We start from the raw sequence: 22,489 nt of genomic DNA, 5'->3' as shown, positions 1-22,489 counted from the left end.
ACCTCATCATTTTTATTAAAACACATTATTTTCATAATTATTAACCCTCAGATTGGAGCTTTTGTTTTGTGTGGGGCAGGATCTTTTCAATCTAGGAGAATAAAAAGCCACAGTTTTTAATTCTACCATAGTATACACAATTGTTCGATTGTCTTTGAGGTTTTTTTGTTCCCCTAGAAATTTGATGACTCTGTATGATAGCCACATACACAGAAAGGCCTCTTGCCTTTGTGTATCTCTAACTCCCTCATCTTCTTTTGTATTTTCATAATTGCGTTTGTAGTAAGACATACCCAAATATAACAACTTTAACATGAATAGAAGGAAGGCTGTTCAGTGACCTTTTGAAAATATCCATCTAGTTTGGAGACAACCCATTTCTTCTTGTTACATACTCTAGCAAAATCATGACCTGTCTCTCTAAATGCATAAATGAATGCTAAAATAAGTATTGAAGCAAGAGTTTTAAATCTAATATACTGAAACATTTTATATCTAGCATAGTAAAATAGGTTGAAACAGGAGTTTTATATCTAAGAGAGAAGGGCTTCCTGAATTATGCATTTTTTATTCAATGGTTCAATATTTTATACGTAATAGACCCTCTTCCTGGAAGATTGGATTCTCATAGTTGGAATACTATTGGTAGTAATTGGAATAAACAAGGACACTCATGCCCTCTAGAGGATTGGGGGAATGGATATGGTATAGTTTCACCTTACCCTTTTTTTTTTTCAATAGGCATTGATCAGGGGATAAAGGGATAGCAAGTGAAAATGGTTTAGTAGTGTAATGGGAGCTCATCCAACTGACCATACACATGACCATTTACTCAGAGATACTTATTTTCTTTTTCAGTGGGATTCAGTAAAATTAAACAGGTGCTCAGAAAGACCAATCTTTGACACAAAAGTGGATTCTTTGTATTTGTTCCTAATAGTTCTAGAGATACAAAAGCTTATCCCATTTTCTTTCTTTCACTCACCAAATTCTTAGCCCTAATTTTCATTCCTCTCTGCCTCTAATTTTTTCCTTTCCATCTTTTCTGCTGATTTATATCTTCTAGCCCATCTAGGAACCTTTTGTGACCCCAGAACAGATACAGAGGCCTCTGGCCACCATGTTCTAAAATCACCCCTTCCTCAACTTATCGACCTTCTTGTTGAGTTAAATACTTTTATTTAACTGTTCCAAAGCTAGGGTCTAAAATATCTCTGTTTACTATCCTATTTAAGACAGGGGACACATTGTCAGGCCAAATTCAGTAACTCTTATTTCACATGGTAGAATCTTGTGCAGCTAAACTGGGAGTGATAAAGGGAAAGGAAAAGGAAAAGAGGTTTTGACTCAACATTTAAGGTTTTTGTTTTGTTTTATTTTAAGACCTAGCTCTTACTACATGACCATAATCCTTTATTTTCTGTTTTTATTCTACATAATTATCATCTGCTTGGTATTATATGGCTGAGTCATTCTAAGTAACAACTAGTGTTAATAATGTCAGCTAGTAATAATATTCTTGCTGTAAAAATCAGAGCGTTCTCTCTTCCTTTTGATCTCTACTGACATATCTTCCATTACAACATGAAAGAAAGTATACAGTTTCGTTAATAAAAGCCATTATGGTATAGCCTCTGATCTCGGAGCTAGATTGCAAAATGAGAATCAAATTTATTACAACAAATTCCCTTGCAAGAATATCATTGTTTCCTTCCTAAGTGAATGTGTCTCTTTGTATCAAAGAGATCAAATGTGAATCTCATTTATAAGCTTACAAGAATAAAAGATCACACAGGGTCTGAACCCCCACTATGAATATATATATTCACTATGAATAGTCCCTATTGCCTCTCTCCATACTCTCTGCACATACCTGCATGTCTCTGTTAGGAAGGAAGATAATTCTGAGGGTCAGGTATGATATCAACTGAAGAATGGAGAGAAGGAGATTGGATGCCATATGCTGTGCTTGGCACTCTATCCTTCAGAATCTACATGACCCAGGAGGTAAATATAGTAGCTGCCGTTTATTTTACAGACAAGAAAACTGAGGTTCAAACTTGGAAAGGGAAGAGTGAATTTTGCTCTGAAATTTGGATCCTGGGTTTGAATGAACTGTGGTATCTAGGAGGAAAAGGAACTAGGAGGGGCACCTGGGTGTCTCCGTTGGTTAAGCATCCGATTCTTGATTTTGACTCAGGTCACGATCTCACAGTTCATGGGTTCAAGTCCTGCATTGGGTTCTGCACTGACAGCCTGGAACCTGCTTGGGGTTCTTTCTCTCTCTGTCACTCTGCCCCTCCCCCCACTCGCCTGTGTGTGCTCTCTCTCAAAAGAAATAAATAAACTAAAATAAGGAACTAGGAAATCGGGAGGTGTTAGTTTGGGTTTCCTTTTTTTAAATGGTGGAAATGAAGAGGTAAATTTGGTTTAATACTGGTTGAGTTTAAGATGATAACTTGTAAAATAGGCCGAGACTGAAGATATGGATTTGAGACTTTTATGTACAGAGGTGAGAGTTGATGCCATAACAAAATGAGATCTTAGAAGAAGTATATAGAATTGCTGTATCCAATTTGATAGCCACTAGAACAGGGATACTGAGGTCTTGAAATGGGATGAGTCCAAATTGAGATGTGCTGTGCATGTGAAAAACACACTGGATTTCAAAGGCTTAGTAAAAAAAAATGTAAAATATTTCATCAGTAATTTTAATATTGATTATATGTTGAAATGATAACTTTTAGATATGTTAGGTCAAATATGATATATGATTTAAATAATTTTCCTTTTTTCTTTTTGTTTTGTTTTTTTTTGATGTTGTAATTAAGAAAAATCTTAATTACATACATGGCTCATGTTATATTTCTATCAGGCAGCACTAATATATAGAGAGAAAATAAGGGGACTAAAACAGAACCTAGGGTAATGAAATTATTTTGGAATTAAAAATTTTAATTTAAAAAGTAATACATGCAAATAGGTATTTGATGCTGAGGGCACCTGGGTGACTTAGTTGGTTAAGCATCTGACTTCAGCTCAGGGAATAACCTCGCAGTTCGTGAGTTCAAGCCCCGCATTGGTCTCTCACTGACAGTGCAGAGCCTGCTTGGGATTCTCTCTCTCCCCCCCTCTACCACTTGCACACACACACACACACACACTCTCTCTCTCTCTCTCTCTCTCTCTCTCTCTTTAGCAACAAACAAACCTTTAAAGTATTTAAAATAACCCTACAGATGAGTATAAAATGAAAAGTAAGAGTTTCTCCTGCCACCACTAATATCAATGGTTTCTTACTGGTCTCTTCCAGGAATATGTATGTATACATATATAAACACATTTCATTCAGGTGGGCTCAGACTATACTCACTATTCAGTACCTTGCTTTGTTTAATAATATATCTGAGAAAGCATTTATAAAGACACATAGAGATCTACTTGACTCTCTAAGCCTCTATGGTTCGTGCATCCCCCTCACCAGGCGCTCTTTCCGGCTGCTTCCTCACCTTGGGTGCTCCTTCTCCTTCCTTGTCTATAGTGACCTGTTGCATTAAGTTTTTGTTCTCTATGGCTTCTAGGATAGCCTATTTGAATTCTCTCAGATTTACCAAACACTCAATACCAGGCACATTAAACAGGACCCAGTGAACGTGTTTGTCTCTGCAGTATGACTGAGACATCCTCCAGGAGAGGGGCTGGTCTTACTTGTCTGTGTCTACTCAGTGCCTGGAGTCATTAGCCACACAGTGGGTGCTCTATCACCCACCAAATGTTTGCAGAATTAGTAAATAAATGGGTGAATGAGTAAAGTACTTTATAATGGAGCTATAAATGGAAGGATATGAGATAAGCATCTCCTAGCAAACAGGCATTTATATAGTCTACTCAGAAAAATGAGTAAGACTTCAAATGCATATGGTATGTGCTTGATAGAAATCTCATGCTTTTCTCCCATTTTAAAATACTGAAAACGAACCATTCAATCATCAGCGTTACCCGAAATAATGCTAGACTTTTAAAATTAATGTATTCGGCTAATACTTGGTGACTACCTGGTTAGGCACCAAGAAGTATGCTGGGTCTGAGTACACAGTAGTAGACAAAACAGACATAACTCCTGCCTCCATAGAACTTAACACTGGTAAAGTTCAATGGCAGATTCTTGGCAGTTTTGATATTATGATCTACAATAACGATGATGATGGCTTCCCTTTAATGACTGCTTAATATGTGCTATACTCTACACTAAGCACTTCTTTATCTACATTGTTTTACTTAGTACCTATCCCAAAAATGCCTTTGGAAGTTACTAAAGGTTTTTTGGGGTTTTTTTGGTTTTTTTTTTTTTTTTACATTTTTAAATATATAAGGAATCTGAAGCTTAAGGAAATCAAATCCATTTGTGCTATACCAGATGTGTCTAAAACAAGCGACAGGCATAGAACAGCCTTCCTACTCCTGACCCAGTGATATTTTGCCACACCACACTGCATCTTTACAAGGGAACTGTGACCCCAGTTAAGGGGATTCTAGAACATTCTTGGTGGTGATCCTCTTAAAAAGTAAGGATTTCACATAAATCTTAGTAGCAGATAATGGATGTGACAAAAACAGGACATCATTGTGACATATGAGTAGCTGTGCACCCCCATTTGAAGGTTCAAGGAAGTGTTTACTAAAACAGGTGTCTGTCTTCATGTTCTGTAGTGTTTTAAACTTCATTTTCTGTACTTGTTTCTAACAGACAAAAATCGGATCAGGAAAGTTGATGGGGCCCAAAGGAGTCTCGGTGGACCGCAACGGGCACATCATTGTGGTGGACAACAAGGCGTGCTGCGTGTTTATTTTCCAGCCAAATGGGAAAATAGTCACCAGGTTTGGTAGCCGAGGAAATGGGGACAGGCAGTTTGCAGGTACACTCGATGGTAATATGTAAACCCCCTTTTTTACGCTTCTTCTGCTCACATTTGCATGATGTTGGAGCATGTGGAAGATGCCTCAATCCCCAGTGTGTTTTCCGGCTTTAGGAAAGATACTGGGGATAAATCTAAGCAAAAGCATGATGAGATGCTTCTCAATTACTCCGCCAGCAGTAAGTTGAACTGCGGTCCATGTGTGGTTTTTACTGACAGCAGTTTACAGCTCAGAAGTCGAATCTTTGAATATTAAGTAAGACATAAAATTTAAAATAAAAATGTTTGAGGAACAGTGGAGTAACTCCAATTTCTACCTAGCTGTAGCTTTGTATAAGAAAGAGCTTCGGAATGAGAATTTTTTTCACCTTTCTAGATGATGGTAAGAGAGCAAGACTTTAGAAAATTTGCTGAGTATAGGAAGGGCAGTTCTATTACTTCTCTTTCTGGTGTACCACTTTGCAAGCACAGGCTGACTTAGTTTTTAACATCTGCAAGAAGAGGCTGAAAATGGTATATTAAATTTTCTTTTTGAAAGGATGCTTTCGGCATTTGACAATAATTTGCATAATCATTTTTGTGCTTTGTCTCCAGTTCTGCCAGGTTCTGAATGTCACCCCAAATTACAAAATATGGGTTTCTGCTCTACTTTTTAAAAAAATATTACATATGGGTGTCTTTTTTTCCCAGTACTAAGACTCCCCACATCCTTCCTAAAGGGACTAACATATACTCAGAGAAGCTGGCAGATGTGACTTTCAGATGGTGCTGCAGAGAATGAATTTTGATGCTTATTGCTCGTTCCGCTTCGTTAAGGCTGCTGGCACTCTTAGCTTGATGTAAAAGAAGCCAGAGTAGACAGTCCGAGTGTAGAATGATAGAGGACCTATGCCATCTAGAGCCAGAGTTCTAGCCGAATGATCTTTCAAGAACCGAGTCTATAATTCTTTGTTCTTTCTTAAATAACTAATATGTTGAATTTTGTAACTGCTACGTTGTTGTAATCAGTTTTATTGTTAACAGTAGTCACATATGTTTTTCATCTTTATTGCAGGTCCCCATTTTGCAGCTGTAAATAGCAATAATGAGATTATTGTTACAGATTTCCATAATCATTCTGTCAAGGTACTATAAAACACCAATTATTGTTCACTTTTAACTGCTGTTATTGAGAAATCAGTCTGAGAGAAAATAATGTAATACTCCCATATATGCACAGGAACTAAAGGGATGAACCTGAAAGAGTACATTTTGCTTCTCTCTAAAGATGCAAGTTTTAATTTGGACCCACAGAGTTGGGAGAGTCAGAAAATCAAACAAAATGTGGTGACGACAAGTTTTTTAATTTGAAATAGCTATAAATGGAGATGACTTAAAAATTAAATTTGAAAAAGCAGTTGCTTGAACTTAGAGAGGCAGAACTTTCCAAAACTTAATATTTTGCCTCTATTCAATACATTAAAACAAGATCACTTTTTCAATTATCTGCATCATAAGGCCTTTCAAACAAAATTAGATATCCGAACTCCGCTAATATCTAAAACCTGTGCAGATTTTGTGAGGGAAATAGCCCTACTATACATTCCTATAGATGTTTCATACTTCAGAGAATGCTTTCGCACACTTGGTGTTCCCCAGAATACAGTGCCCCTTCCCCTCCACCAAGCAGTGTAGTACATCTTTCTTACTAGGTGTAGGGGGAAGAAAGATTTGAGATTTATTATGAGCAAATCAGGACATCCAGATATCAAAACAAATTTGTGACTTACTGAAACGAGAAAATGTTTAATTACATTCTAGACCGCGGTTCCTAAAGTGGAGTGCATGTTCCACTGAAGGCACGCCAGGTGGCCCTGGGCAGTGCACTGGCAGACATTTTTTTTTTTTTTAAACTTTATTTATTTTTGAGACAGGGAGAGACAGAGCATGAACAGGGGAGGGTCAGAGAGAGGGAGACACAGAATCTGAAACAGGCTCCAGGCTCTGAGCTGTCAGCACAGAGCCTGACGCGGGGCTCGAACTCACGGACCGCGAGATCGTGACCTGAGCCGAAGTCGGCCGCTTAACCAACTGAGCCACCCAGGTGCCCCAAACATTTTCATTTTAAGAGTCATGTGTTTATTTTTAGGGTTACCCTCTGTTTACATCAAGTGGTACTGGTTTGCACTTACAGAAGTGATACAAAGTTTTCCTTGTAAGTAAATTCGTTAAAATTTTTTAAGGTGAGGCCTTTTTAAAGGAAGGGTAAGAAGGAAACAGCATAGGTGGCGTATGCCAGTGACTAAAGTTTGCGCTTAGAGACAACCATCGGGCAACCAAAGTTGTCAGTGTTGGTGACTGGAATAGCTATGTAGGGATAGGATTTCAACACCCAAAGGCACTCTCTCTCCTGAGTCCATCACCGCTTCATTTCCCCCAGGTTGTCCCAAAAGATACATTTAACCCAAGTAAATGGAATGGTTTTGAGCTTTTTTTGGTGGATGCAAAGTGTAGGGCACAGTGGGCCTGCCCCTGATGGGGCAGGAAGAGGGGAAAGGATGCCCACCATTGCTTGCTTCTCAGGCTGCTTCCTGCCACATTGTGTCTCTGGAGTTGCTGCCATAGTGGGGGAGCTCATTCCCCACTCCCCTACCTCCCTCAGTGTCTGTAAGCTGCAAATTCTCTCTCTCTACAGGAGGTGTCTTGGTAAACGGAAGAGGACGTTGGGAAGAGTAATGCTGGGGAGGAGGGAAACAGCAGAGGCAGAAGGGACTGGGCTCTGGACTGCCCCCCCCCCCCGGGGGGGTGCTGTAACAGTCCTGTGTGATGAGCTTAACGATAACATAGGCTGTCCTCAGACTCCCTAGCCTTCACTCACTTAATAGAGGAATCATTTAACTACAGGGCATTTAACCAGAAGATAACTCATATGGATCAGCAAAGGCCAGCAAACGCCTGGTATAGATGCTGCCCACCCCCACCGGAAGACAGTCCTATTAATCAAGTTGCTCTTTTCTACTAAGCGCAACTGTGGCCTCAGAGCCTTTCCGTCCCAGTGCTCCAGGCAGCCTCTATGAATCAACTGGCATTGGTATGTGGGAGGACTCCTAGTTACCAGCCCTGGCTGACAATGTAGAAGGAAATAAGACATATGTAAGTAATCAAAATGCAAGGCAGATAGCGATAAATTATTATTTTAATATAGGTACATATAAAGTTCTATAAGTATCCAGAAGAAAACAAAGAGCAGATTTCTGTAACTAAGACCATCAGGGAAGACTTCCAAGTGGAGGTGGTATTTGAGGTGAGCAGAATTTTGAAATCAGGAAAGGATTATCATCCAAGTGATAAAAACTTGCTATAAAAACTTGTATGAAAAGCAAAGCTGTAAAAACTATTTCAGCTCATGCATCCGCCTCTTAATATGTTTTCATCTGAATAATTTATAAGCAATTAAATGACATTTTAGGTGGGAAAAATAGGAACTACAAGAAATTTGTAATTATTAAGATTCTGAAAACTCTTCAAGTTTTCAGTACAGCAGAGGTAGATTATTTTACTAATTTGAACTCAGTTTCCCTCTTATTTAAGAAAACCAGTGTTTTTTCTCTTCTGTTTGGCAGCTGTTGCCATATAGCTTTTATGGAATAGTTGGGCTTTTGTTTCCCCTGTGACACGTGGCAGTTAGCAGTGGTTCTGGATTCAATTCATTTCTCTCTTGGTAAATGTAAAAACTGTGCCTATAGGTCAGGGCTAACAAATGGTCTAGTTCTTTAGCCACTTTCAGTGTGTATTTTGTTTTCATTGCAAAACAACTAAATTTGGCATTCTGCATCATTACAAAATGGGGCAGAAGCATTTGTGTTTTTTGCAGTAGGCCAAGGAAAACACACCTCTTCAGAGAAATAAATACAAACAAACAAAAAGATTATTGGTAGGACTTATTAAGGGAAAAGATCAGAGAGTAATAAATTGTGTCCTCACCAGCATACAAACAGTTTCATTGGCCTTTAAAACAAGAACGTTCTGTGTGAAAGGAGATAAAAGGAGTCAGGAAAGATTTTTAAAAAATAATCTTAGCCAAAGCTAGTTCTTGTCTTGTCCTTTCCAAAGAACCAAAGAGGTAGCTTGCTTAGCTGGCAAGTTATGTAATTAATTCAAGAAGCAGTCATGATTCTTTTTCTTTATCTTAAAGGGAGTTTAGCCTTTAGAGATGGTTTGTCTCCCTTTGCTTCTCCAATGTACATAACTAAACGAAAGAGAGTCATTTTAATCTTTCATGATCACAGAGATGGCAGTAGGAGAATCTGTAAAAGGCCCTGAGATCATTCTCAAATTAGGTCTGCACACTCGGGTATGGTGAACTCCCTCTGTTCCACGTTTCAGGAACCCTTACTCTCATGGCTTTGCATGTAATACGTTTTGATTTGTTAATGGGTCCTTCAACATATGTTGGCTGCATCATAATGGAAGCTTAAAATAATATCCTAGAGATACTTCACAGCCATTAAATACCATCTGAATCATCAAGATAAAATTATGCTTACTGTAGTCTTACAAATAACCACATAATGACAATTTATTTCTCTCCAAATCAATAATCTGTATTTGATACATGTATTTTAACACTCCATTAGTAAGAATATTTAATTAACCACAACAAGCTATTGCTTGTCTAGATCATATCTTAGAGAATTTGCTGAAGAGTTCTGTGTACCTCCCCAACTTCTCTCAGCCCGCTCCCCTCAGTATGCTCCATCCATCAAAGCCTTAGAATCATATAATCTATCTATTTTAACTAAATATATATTCTGAAAAAAATATATTAAAAAGCCCTTCTATTATTCCTCACCTGTGCCATACACACACACACACACACACACACACACACACTTTTCCCTTATATTCCCTTGTAAGTGTGAAGTCCAACTTGCTCTTTCTCACGTTGACTAAGATGGTAATAAATTCTGAGCACCCAGCCTAACAAAAAGCTCCATGGTCCTGATACAACTTTGATCATCCCTCCTGTTAGAAATAGTAATATTTCTGTTCTTGAAATTTAGCTATTTATTCAAAGGCAGGAATAATAATACTGTTGAAAATTATAGCTCCACTTTCTTATCCTGCCTTATATTCCTATATATTTTATAATTTATAACAAAAGTATTTTTCATATAAGTACTCAATAACCAGATAGGAGCTAGAAATAAGAACTGATTTAACAAATGATAAATCAAATTTACATAGTAAATTGGGGAACCATAAGTAATATGGGGGTCTACTTTGTAAATTTTTTTCTTTTTTTTTAGAATGCCTTAACTCATAATCAAAAATATGCTCAGATACGTATTTTTTTAAAACCCGTAATGTTGGCTCAACTATTTTTAGTTTAAAATAAAATCATTTAAAAATATCTCATACAGGTGTTTAATCAGGAGGGAGAATTCATGTTGAAGTTTGGCTCAAATGGAGAAGGAAATGGGCAGTTTAATGCTCCAACAGGTGTAGCAGTGGATTCAAATGGAAACATCATTGTAGCAGATTGGGGAAACAGCAGGATCCAGGTAAACTCATGTAATGCTAATGTATTTGTTTAGAGTGACGGGTGTTTGTTGAAAGTGAAGAATTGGCTGTCTCCCAACTGGGATGTTTCCCATTGTTCATTGGTTAGGTTTTCATAGACCGTCTCAGGAGAAGTGCTAAACTAAGTAAGGTGGAGGAGAGGTGGAGTAGAAGGTGGAGGAGAACAACATCAACAGGTTACCAGAGTGAAAACCTCTGAATTGGGAATTTTTAACACCAAGGTGTTTGTGGATAGAACTCAAGAGGTCCATCCATTGAACAAAAAGATATTACTGTTTTTACTAGCTTCCAACTAAAAACTCATTTTCTTTAATTATGAATATAGGCAACAATCACCGTAGTTTTAGGAACACCTATAACTTTGTCACCAAGAGGAATCGTGGTTGCAGAGGTCTTGAATTGTCATATATGCTCATCATCTTTCAGAACCAGTCAGTGTTACATGACAATTTAGATGAGATGGATCCATCACCATTTCTTGTTATTCAATGTGTTGGTTTAAAAAGCACACATATTGGGGCGCCTGGGTGGCTCAGTCGGTTGAGCGTCCGACTTCAGCTCAGGTCACGATCTTGCAGCTCGTGAGTTCGAGCCCCGCGTCAGGCTCTGTGCTGACAGCTCAGAACCTGGAGCCTGTTTCAGATTCTGTGTCTCCCTCTCTGTCCCGACCCACTCGCATTCTGTCTCTGTCTCTCTCAAAAATAAATAAACATTAAGAAAATTAAAAAAAAATAAAAATAAAAAGCACACATATTACTATATCGCAGTTTTGTACAATTTTGATAACTATGTTTTAATAATGATTGTTTTCCTTTATAATCCCATGTATTTTGTTTTATGCATTTAAAAACATTATTCTGCTGAATAACCTGAGTCAAAGAGGAAGTCCCAAGGAAAAATTTAAAATATACTGGCCTGAATGAAAGTACAAATATAGCATATCAAAGTTTGTGGTGTGCAGCTAAGAGGGTCCTGAGAGGAAGATTTTCCCCCCAGCTTTATTGCGATATAATTGGCATATATATTGTGTAAGTTTAAGGTGTGTAATATGATTTGATACACTTACATATTGCAAAATGATCACCACCATAGCTTTAGCCAATACCTCTGTCACCGTCACGTTACTACCATTTCTTTTTTGTGGTGAGAACATTTAGATCTCCTCTCTTAGCAAAACTTTCAAGTATATAAAATTGGTTTATTAACTATAATCACCATACAATGCATTAGATCCCCAGAACTTATTCATCTTCTAACTGGAAGTTTATACCCTTTGACCACCTTCTCCCCATTTCCCCCACTCTCCAGCCCTGGCAACCACCATTCTACATGAGAGGGAACTTACTGGCACTAAGTGCTTACATTAGAAAGTCAGAGATCACGAATCCCAGCTCCTACCTCAAAAAAGCCAGAAGTAGAGGAGCAGAACAGCCTGAAAGCAAACAGGCGGGAGGAAATAGTGCAGATAGGATCAGAAATCAGTGTAGTGCAAGGCAAACAATAGAGAAGAGCAGTGAAACAGAAAGGTGGTTCCTTGCAATGATCAATAAGATGACAGACCTCTAACGAGACCGCTAAAGGAAAAGACACAAAGTGCTAATATCATCACAGACTCCGCAGGCATACAGAAGTTCTGTGAACTCTACATGTGCATTTTTGACAATTTAGATGAAATGGACCAATTTCTCAAAAAGTACAAATTCTACAACTCACTCAATATAAAATAAATAACCTGAATACCCCAACAACTGTTAAGGAAATGTAGTTAATAATTTTAAAACTCCCCAAAAATAAATCTCTAGACTCGAATGGTGTTACGGGAGTATTCTGCCAAACTAGGTGAAAGGTACACAGAATTTCTCTGTACTATCCTTGGAACTTCCTATGAATCTATAATTATTTCAAAATTAAAAGTGAACAAAAACATTTTAGATTTTTTTTTTTAACATTTATTTATTTTTGAGACAGAGAGAGACAGACAGAGCATGAACGGGGGAGGGGCAGAGAGAGAGGGAGACACAGAATTGGAAGCAGGCTCCAGGCTCTGAGCCATCAGCCCAGAGCCCGACGCGGGGATCGAACTCACGGACCGCGAGATCGTGACCTGAGCTGAAGTCGGACGCTTAACCGACTGAGCCACCCAGGCGCCCCTAAAACATTTTAAATATAATAATGAATTTAAATATATTTTCATGGTTTAGGATTAATGGTGTCATGATGGCATTTGCCATTTTAATTGGGTATAAAAAATAATAAAAGTGGTTACATTCTGGAAAAAAAGAATTAAAACATTATTTTGAGGTCTGTAGTTGTTTCCAGACAAAAAAAGTAGATTTTTCTCTAAATTAAGAACAAAGGTTTTGAATCCCCAGACTAAGAAAGACTATTCTTTTCTCAATTTCTCTGTATAGACACCCAGAAGAATCTAAACATACATGTGCAGACAGGGTTATTCATCCTTGCCAATATGAACCTGTGCCGAATTTCTGAGACCTCAGAATGCACGGGTTAAATCAGGTAGCATCCAGGTGTCTTTGTGAAGACAGTAGTATTTAGCCGTTTGAATGTGATACTGGTATTACTTCCCAGAAAAAGGACTGAGACTATAAATGCTTTTATTTCTCCATTATATTTATCTTGCTTAATTATGCTAATGTACATCTACATTTGAAAGAGCTATTCTATTGTGTTGGAAAGCTGGAAGCCAGACTGGGAACCAAGTTTACAAAGCAGTTCTATAGACTACAGGTGCTTAGCTGTTTGTATTGTGGCCCTCCTAGCACCTGCCTAGTCACACTGCCTTGTGAAACACCTATGGGCCAAACAGAATGGTCAAAAGAAACCAGCCTGGGCCTTGTGAAAGAAAAATGTTCCTTGTATTTCATCATGGCAGAAGCTTCTAGCCCAAAAGAAGACTACTTCATATCCAGATGTACATGTTGTGGGGCACCTGGCTGGCTGAGTTGGTAGAGTGTGTGAATCTTGATCTCAGGGTTGTGAGTTTGAGCCCCACACTGGGTGTAGAGATGACTTAAAAACAAAATATTCTAAAAAACCCACAAATGCACATATTGAGTTATTGACTTCTTATAACTCCTTTTTTTCTGAAAAGGAAAAAATGGGGGTGCCTGGGTGACTCAGTCGGTTAAGCATCTGACTTGGGCTTAGGTCATGATCTCAGGGTTCATGGGTTCAAGCCCTACATCGGGCTCTGTGCTGACAGCTCAGAGCCTGGAGCCTGCTTTGGATTCTGTGTCTCCCTCTCTCTCTGCCCCTCCACCCACTCATGCGCTGTCTCTCTCTCTTTCTCTCTGTCAAAAATAAATAAACATTAAAAATTTTTTCTAATAAATAAAAGAGGTTAGAGTGTGAGAGAGAGCCAAAGCATAAGAGACTCTTTTTTTGTTTGTTTGTTTACATTTATTTATTTTTGAGAGACAGAGAGCACAAGTTGGGGAGGGGCAGAGATGAAAGGAGACACAGAATCCGAAGCAGGCTCCAGGCTCCAAGCTGTCAGCACAGAGCCCAATGTGGGGCTCGAACTCACCAACCGTGAGATCATGACCTGAGCCGAGGTCGGATGCCTAACCGACTGAGCCACCCAGGCGCCCCTAGACTCTTAAAAACTGAGAACAAACTGAGGGTTGATGGCAGGTGGGAGGGAGGGGAGGGTAGGTGATGGGCATTGAAGAGGGCATCTTTTGGGATGAGCACTGGGTGTTGTATGGAAACTAATTTGACAATCAATTTCATATAATAAAAAATAAAAAAAATTTTTCTAATAAATTAATTTTTAAAAAATGAAAAGGTAAAAAAGATCTTTATTTTCTCATTGTATATTATGACTCAGAACCATTCCTTTGTGGTCTAGTGGCTGATTTTTCTGTCTTCTGATTGGGGATAAAAGGGATGTGAGGCTGGAAGTGTGGAAAATGAAGGCTGAGAGTAGGAGACAAGGGTCCTTCATTTTCAGGCACCACTGAAAACTATTCCCCTCAAACTGACCACTGTTAAGAATGTAAATGAGGTCTGGTGGCCAATGGCATGCTCCTTGTCAGTGACTCTGAGGGATAGAGAGTGAAAGGAGCAAAAGCAAGGTAAGTGGAGTGAAGGATCGGATATACGATCATTACCTAAACCTGTTGGGTTACACGCATGCTTTTGTATTGACAATATTAGCATTAAGGGTTTTCTAACTCCTGTTTCATCATATTACTATAACTTTTCCTGTAACACTCTGACTTTATATTTTTTACAGGTTTTTGACGGAAGTGGATCATTTTTGTCCTACATTAACACATCTGCTGACCCACTGTATGGCCCCCAGGGCCTGGCCCTGACTTCAGATGGTCACGTTGTGGTTGCAGACTCTGGAAACCACTGTTTCAAGGTCTACCGGTACTTACAGTAGTGGTGGGCAGATGGACCCCCCCTCTCCCAAAGGTCTTGCACTATGAACTGGAAGGGATTTCTCAACGCGGGACCAGATTACACTAGACTTTTCATGCTAGAAGGAAGCATTGGCGAACTTTCCAAGGTGATTTCTGAATGTAACAATTTCCTTAAAAACTGCATATCTGATTTCTGTAATTCGCCTTTAGGGTTTGAAAGAAGGAAATCCCTTCTACTGAATCTTTGGAAAACGCAGCGTTTCACACCTGTGAACTATGGCTTCTAGGACAGGGATTTATGTAGTTGAACTGATTTTGCAAATCAAACAAGCACTAAAAAAAACCTAGAATATTTAAAGGTGTTTGTTAATCCCGTGAATGGTAGCTTTTATGCAGAGCCTCCAAAAACAAAACAAAAAACAAAACAAAACAAAACAAAAACAGAATCTGTTGTACTTTATTTAACTTCAATTACAAGACCCGGGGGATCTTCTAACCTCACTTTTACAGTCGGTCTTAACCCATGTGACATTTTTTTGGTTATCATTAACTACATGTAAATTAGGAGAAAATACGACTGTCTTGCAAAACCCTCCCAGGTGTGATTAGGCAGGCCTCTTGAGTTTAGCACTTAAAAACCACTGCACATATCCCATCCTTTCTGGGTTAGATCAAAGATCCTTTTTGTGTGTTCTCACCTTTTCTCTCCTGCTCCCCTTGTATCAAAAAACAGAGTCCATTTTCAGGGAAACCTGAAATTCCTAATGCTTTAAAAAGCATATTGCAATAGCAATGCTACCTTTTGGTAAACAAACAGCCCCCCTCAACTCCAGATTAGTGCACTGGCATGTAATCAAGAAAAAGTCAGTCACATTTTATGTGCCATGTTCTCACGTGTCTCTCCTCTTCCACTTCACGAAAGCGAAAGCTTTACCTCCTGCAAAATGTCAGCACATGTAGTAGGACGCCAGTGTCCTAGGACAGAGAGCCATAAGTAGCCCTTTGGAGGACGGATGGTGTCAACCAAAGGCATGTGATTGATTAATGGTTTCCCCTTAGAAAGCAAGTGTTACCAAAGTCGTGTTATCTCGAAAGCATTACAGGTAAGGGCATGTTACGGTTATTTATCATTGTCTAATGAATAGTAGAGGCATTAAAGGACTATGTATACATGATTAGGGTAAGGTAGAATGTATCATATATATATATATATATAGCTGAACCTTTGGTGTATTGAAATAGGCAGCACTCTGAAAGACAGAAGCATCGTCCAGCACATCCCTTTACTGAGCAGTTTAAAGCCGTCCCTAGTAGAGCAAGCCCTAAAACAGGTATAATTTTCACCATTTTCCAGGAATGATGGTATTGGCTGACTTTTAGTCAGAAAATGGCCTTCTGTGCTTTCAAAAGCAAAAACAAAACGAAAACAGGTTGAAAGAAAAGGAAACGTTGAACTTTAGTTACTTTTAATTTAAACGAAGTATAAATGGGTTTTGAGAAATGTGACAGAAAATTTAGTGAATCGTTAATCTGTCTTTGATACTGTAAGGTAAGACGTGGTCTGTTTCCACTGTTTAATTTTCTACTCAGTTCTACCAAATAGGATGTCATGCTTGGCATCTTTGATATGACTTTGGGATCTTTTTCACTGAAAGCACCTTAGAACTGTACTATAAGAAAACATTTCCCATATGTATAATTATATGTGATGTTCATTGCTTAATTTACAACCCAGTCATTCTCTTAAATATAGGACTTTTTTAAATTTAGAAGGGAAATCTAGCTACTTCCAATTGTCTGTCAAATTTATTATGCCCAAATCAACCTCTCAAAAAAAATGTTTTCAGGAAGATTTACATTTAGGTTTAGAATTTCTTTTTCTTTTTTCTTTTTTTTTTTAGTTAGGTAGAGTTTTCAAAATATTTGAGACTGTGATAAAGTTATAAAATTCAATAGCATTTTCGGATGTTAAATAAAATACTGTTTCCTAACATCAGCGAACTAAGTCTTTGAATTCAAACACTCGTATTTAATGAGTGCTTACTAGGTGCCAGGCACTATTTTAGGCACTGGGGATACAGCAATAGACAAAAGAGACAAAAACCCCTGCCTGCTTGGAGCTTACACTCTAGGGAGGGAATTTCATTTTGCCCTTTACTAACATTCTGCATAAAAGATAAGCTAGGCCTTTGATAGGTCCCAGACCGTTTAAAAGAAAACCTTTTAAATTTGTTAAAATAACTTCTGTGTGTTTTCACAAGTAAAAGTGGCTTCCTGTTTAGATTCTGTCACAGGCTATTGGTCTTAAGACTAGTTGACTTAAAAGTGTTTTTTGCACAACATTGAAATTATACTTGTGAATTTAGAAATTAACTAGCCGTCCTACCATATCGGGCTGGGTATCTCAATAATATATTGAATATGAGGCTATTTTTTTTTTAAATCTGTCAATATTGGCACAAATTGGAATGGAAGAATAGATAGTTTGATTCAGACTTGTTCCACTATCTGTTACTAAAACACATGTTGTGGGCACTCTAAGAAACACTGTATTTTCCCCTCCAAAATATATAATCATGTATGGTAAAGTGTAGATAACATTTCACATTTGGATACATATTAGCATTTACTGTATTTCTTGATGAGCATATTTGAGGAGGGAAAGTGCTGCTGATAAGATAGAGTAGACAAGATTTACATGAAATTTTGTCACATTCTCTGGAAAATGGTTTCTGGTAAACTGAGAAGGATATTAAAATAAGTGATTTTTTTTTTTCCTGAGCTATCATTATTGTTTGATTTCTCTTTGTCAAGTGTACAGAACCTGTCATACGTTCATGATAAGTAGCACTGAGAAATTACCCATTCAAATGTCCCCTGGGCACTTATGGCAGAATATTGCCAGTTTGAATGTAAAGGTCAGTGACAATGCATTCCCTCCAAAACAGACCTCCCCTGCTGGGCTTGGGGAACATGGTGACCTGGCCATCCAGAAACACATGAATAAAAAGCCTTTATGACTGTTCACCATTTTTTAAAATGGTACTTAGTATCTTGATCAAACTTTAGTCTCCAGTAACTAAACAAATCCCCAAGTTTCCTTATTTTAATTTACTCTTTGACTAGATTTGAGACAAATAAATACTACAGGTCCATGCAACCAGAACACAGTTGCTTCTACTACTAAATATACAGGGTATGTCCTCACAAGAAGTTGGCTGGAATAACAGTATAGTAGCAAGTGTCTATGGATCCTAACATGGAAGGATTCACATAAATGCTTTGCTAATACCTACCGAGTTAATTGGAGGAAATAGCAAATAAGTATTAGGGAATGTGCAGATTACTTCAAAAGGGAAAAACCTTTTTGTACATTTGGACTCTATAGTATCCTCCCTATTCACCAGCTTCTGGAAAGGGAGGAGCATTTTTAGTTTACTAATTTAACAACAAGACATTTCCAAGTAGGAGAAAATTGAAGCTGTTTGCTTGAGAACATCATCTAATTTTGCTTAAAATCGAAAGTCGTAATACTGTTGCATTCTGTAAATGTTGCAGGGTTTTAAACTTTACAATTATTTTAATATTTTTGATAACTAGGAATCTAGTATTGCCATAAAGGAAACTAAGTGCCCATTAAAGATTTGTTTGGTATAAATAAATGATTTTTTTGTTTTGTTTTAAATGACAGTAAGCTACAAATCATGATGTTAATCTTAAACTTTCTGAAGATGAACTGTGTGGCAGTGATTGTGTGGTCTGTTTGTGGAGAATGTATGAAAGCTATTAATATTCTAAAATAGATTAATAAATTGGCTATGTTGTCCCAATGAATGTACAGCACGTCCATTAACTTTCAAAAGCAACACAGCCTTAAACTCAATGCTTTTGCTTTATGACATGGGAATGTTCTGTCATCAACAGAGTGTATTCTTGTAATGGAATTCTTTATATCATTTTCAATTCTATAGCCTTTCAATCCTATGTATGAGTATAAAGGATTTCTGCTTCCTTTGTTTCTTTTTAAATTTTGTACATTCCATCTTTTTAGGTCTGTTTCATACGTTTTGTGTATAGAACACTAAGTCTTGCGCGCTCTGACATTGATACTGATATATTCTCATTTGTTCTTTTATGAATCGAAATGCTGACTGCCTATTTAAAGAAAAGAATGAACGCTGTGCATCAAAGTGTTTGTATGTCCGTAGCTACATATGTACCACAGTATTTTGGATGCTTTAGTCTACAATAAAACTTTAAATTAATTCTGTCTTGAAACATAGGAGAAACAAGATTCATGTGTATACCTTTACCATGCACAAAATCTCAAATCATTATAATAAAGCTTGTTTTCTCCATTTCCAGGGTGAATGTTTATGTATTGTTTGCTTTTTTAGTAAAGGGAAATGAAGGAATGTTCTACAATACGGGGAAGATATCAATACCTCAAACAAACTGTTTATAAAAGTGAGAAAAGCATAGTGAAATTTTTGTTGTTTACGATGCTAATAATCAGGTGAGCATTTAGGTTGTATCTTAAGCAGGAATTTGGAAAATCATGACATGTATGTCTAGCAAATATATTTAGAAGTCCAAATAGACCCAAAGCAATATGCTTATAATCCTTAAAGAATCACAGGACAGACCTTCTGGCATCAGGGTGGTCACATTTCTAGGGGGTGAAGAACTAGAAAGGGACCTCGCTGCAAATAATTGGCTTTAGGTTCCAAAATTTAATTAAAATAAAATTCATTACAATAAAAGGTTTTTTTTAGAGGTTAGGGGTTTATTTATTCATTTATTTTTAAAATATTTTATTTATTTTTGAGATAGAGATAACACGAGCAGGGGATAGGCAGAGAGAGAGGGGGACAGAGGATCCAAAGTGGGCTCCATGCTGAGAGCAGACAGCCTGATGTGGGGCTCAAACTCACCAACTTCGAGATATAACCTGAGCTGAAGTTGGACACTTAACTGACTGAACCACCTAGGCTCCCCTACAATACAATTTTTTATATTCCATCAAGCTAATGGCCAAGCATTTTGAGCAGTACTCACAACATCTAAAGATTACGTCCAGACAGGCCTCTGGAGGCTTGGTTGTAAAGGAACCTGATGATAAATGTACAAATAATAGGGTATCACTATGTCATGTCCTTCCAAAGAAGATAGTTTCAACTGGCTTTCTTTCTTTCTTTCTTTCTTTTTTTTTTTTAACGTTTATTTATTTTTGAGAGAGAGACAGAGACAGAGACAGAGTGTGAGTGGGCGAGGGGCAGAGGGGGAGGGAGACAGAATCCAAAGCAGGTTCCAGGCTCTGAGCTGTTAGCACGGAGCCTGAAGTAGGGCTCGAACCCACAGACTGTGAGATCATGACCCGAGCCAAAGTCGGAAGCTGAACTGACTGAGCCAGCCAGGTGCCCTGGCTTTCATAAATCGAATAAAATTTACATTGGTCTCTATTCATAAAGTCAAAGTTGTCATTTTAATACTGCTAACCTATAGGTCAGGTATCTTCCCCACAAGACTTAAGGACAGATAAGCTCTCAACTTGAGTGGTGTATGGGTTTGATATTTGATCTTTTGTTCTCCTATAACGGACTCTTGTCTTTCTTCATTAATTATAAATAAGTCATCGCCTTACATATATATGCATAGAACTTTTTTATTTATAGGCTTTTTGATTTTTCGTTTAGTCTGGAATACTAAAATTTTCTTTTGAATATCCTTTGTGAACAATGGAGGGACACAACAAAAATTTCTTGTTTTGTTTTTTTGGAGGGTTAAAAAAACCTCTAATAGTTTGTAACTCTACAAGAGGAGACTGAGTCAGTCTTGGAAGGACAGATGAAATAGAAATGAGAAAAAGGCCAAACATGTAACTGCGGATATTGGTTTTATTTAATCCTGCGTCCATTCTTCACTTATTTTTTCTTTAAACCAAGCAGGCACCACTGCCATCATGGGCCATTTGGAGATTTTCAGATGCAGAGAGCATGGCATCCCTGATAAAAGCCAGTTGTCCCACGTTTAAGCATCTCTCAAATTATCCTTTGAGAACTCATTTCCCATAAAGCCAGCTGCACTCCTTTCCAGAGCAGCCAAGTTCGACTAAAGCTGCAGTGTATTATTTACCCTAAGTGAAGAGGCAGGAAGGGCAAATGATATTCTATCCTCTACCCCACGCTACTGCCTTTTTTTGTTGTTGCTGTCATTGGACAAATGTCTAAGCACTTGTGATACACCAGGGTTTAAGGTAGGTGTAAGGGATATAAAGATGAGGTAAAGCCTGTGGCCTCTAAGAGCTTGCAGTTTGGTTAGTGAACCAGGCCAGGTAATTATAATACCATGAGCTGCTTTTATATGCATTCATTAGCAAATATTTACTGAGTCTAGTATGTTCTAGCCACTAGGGAACAGCAGCAAACTAAAAAGTCCCTATTCTCATGGAGCTTTAATTCTACTGGAATGAAACTTACATGAATGTGTGTGTGTGTGTGTGTGTGTGTGTATTCATGTTCAGTGTGTGTATATATATACATATATGTGTATGTGTACATGTGTGAAGATATATCATACATAATATATAATGGCTGGCTACATAATTTGTGGGGGCTGATGCAAAATGAAAATGCAGGAACCCTCCTTCAAAAAGAATGTAAAAGGCTTTTTCCTTTTTTCTGTGGCCTCTTGACCTGTGGTGGTGGTTTTTATTTGCTATTTAATGTCCTGCTCCCTGGGGCATGAGGATACTTGATGGCTAAGTAGAGACCCTCATGGGCACCTAGGACCCCACACCATGACTCAGACTTCCCCATGGCTTGGGCCCCAGCCTCCTGCCAGGAATGGAGGGTGGCAGGGGTCACTGGATGGGGCTGAGGGAACTGGCAGGTAAGAACTTGCCCCAGAGGAAGGCAGAGGGCTGGTGTTGCCGCCGGACCACTTATGAGCCAACACTTGGTAAAAGATGGTGAGAGAGCATGAGATGTCCAGGAAAGAACAAGTAGTTCAATGTCGTGAGGCCACAGAATGCTCAAGAAGAAATGAGGAGAAATGAGACTGGGCTACAAAAAGGAGTAAGTTCCTTACTGTGCCTGTTCTCCCAGATGGAATGATTAGAAACTATGATACAGAGCAAATTAAGGTAAGAGCCATAAGAGAAGTGTTAATAAAACACAAGGGAAGTTCTGAGTTATCACAGGATTCATGGGCACAATCCTGCTTTATGCCACATAATTATAAATAACAGTCCCTTTCGTTCTCAGATGTGCCCGTTTGGATGATAAATTGTATACTTACTCTACACCAGTGTTTCTCAACCTTTTTTCCATTATCATCCCCCTAAGGAGATCTCTTATACATTTTTTCCTAATCTCCCCTATCCCCACTCCATGAAATGTTACTACCAGAGATGTACTGTGTATCTGTTTGTGTACTATAGCCCTTTGGAGAGCCACAGACCATCTGAGATTTTTCCAGCTTCCAGGAGCCCTCGTTGAAACCGATGCTCTGCAAAAATGATACAATAGCATTGTCATTTTTAACTCAGGGGATGTGGGATGACTGAGAAGTTGATAACGGTGACTATTTCTTGGGGCACCTGGGTGGCTCAGTCGGTTG

The 22,489-nt window shown here is 38.2% G+C and overlaps 1 protein-coding gene across 5 annotated transcripts in view; it reads left to right on the top strand.

Moving 5' to 3' along the window:
- The window catches only part of TRIM2 (tripartite motif containing 2), a 56,460-nt gene extending 37,220 nt beyond the window's left edge, over positions 1-19,240 (top strand). For 2 of the 5 annotated variants that reach the window (XM_007084186.3, XM_042983748.1), the window contains 4 exons: positions 4,748-4,916; positions 5,971-6,041; positions 10,319-10,459; positions 14,737-19,240. In XM_007084186.3, coding sequence (XP_007084248.3) covers positions 4,748-4,916; positions 5,971-6,041; positions 10,319-10,459; positions 14,737-14,889 — 534 coding nt within the window. In that variant the 3' untranslated portion in view covers positions 14,890-19,240. Of the gene's footprint in view, positions 1-4,747; positions 4,917-5,970; positions 6,042-7,918; positions 8,049-8,100; positions 8,200-10,318; positions 10,460-14,736 lie in introns of those variants that run through there. The other 3 variants (XM_042983746.1, XM_042983747.1, XR_006216731.1) reach the window with 3 other exon arrangements.
- The last annotated feature ends 3,249 nt before the right edge of the window (positions 19,241-22,489 follow it).

This window comes from Panthera tigris, chromosome B1 (assembly GCF_018350195.1).
Source record: "Panthera tigris isolate Pti1 chromosome B1, P.tigris_Pti1_mat1.1, whole genome shotgun sequence".
Taxonomy (NCBI): domain Eukaryota; kingdom Metazoa; phylum Chordata; class Mammalia; order Carnivora; family Felidae; genus Panthera; species Panthera tigris.
This window is presented reverse-complemented; position numbering and strand designations above follow the sequence as displayed.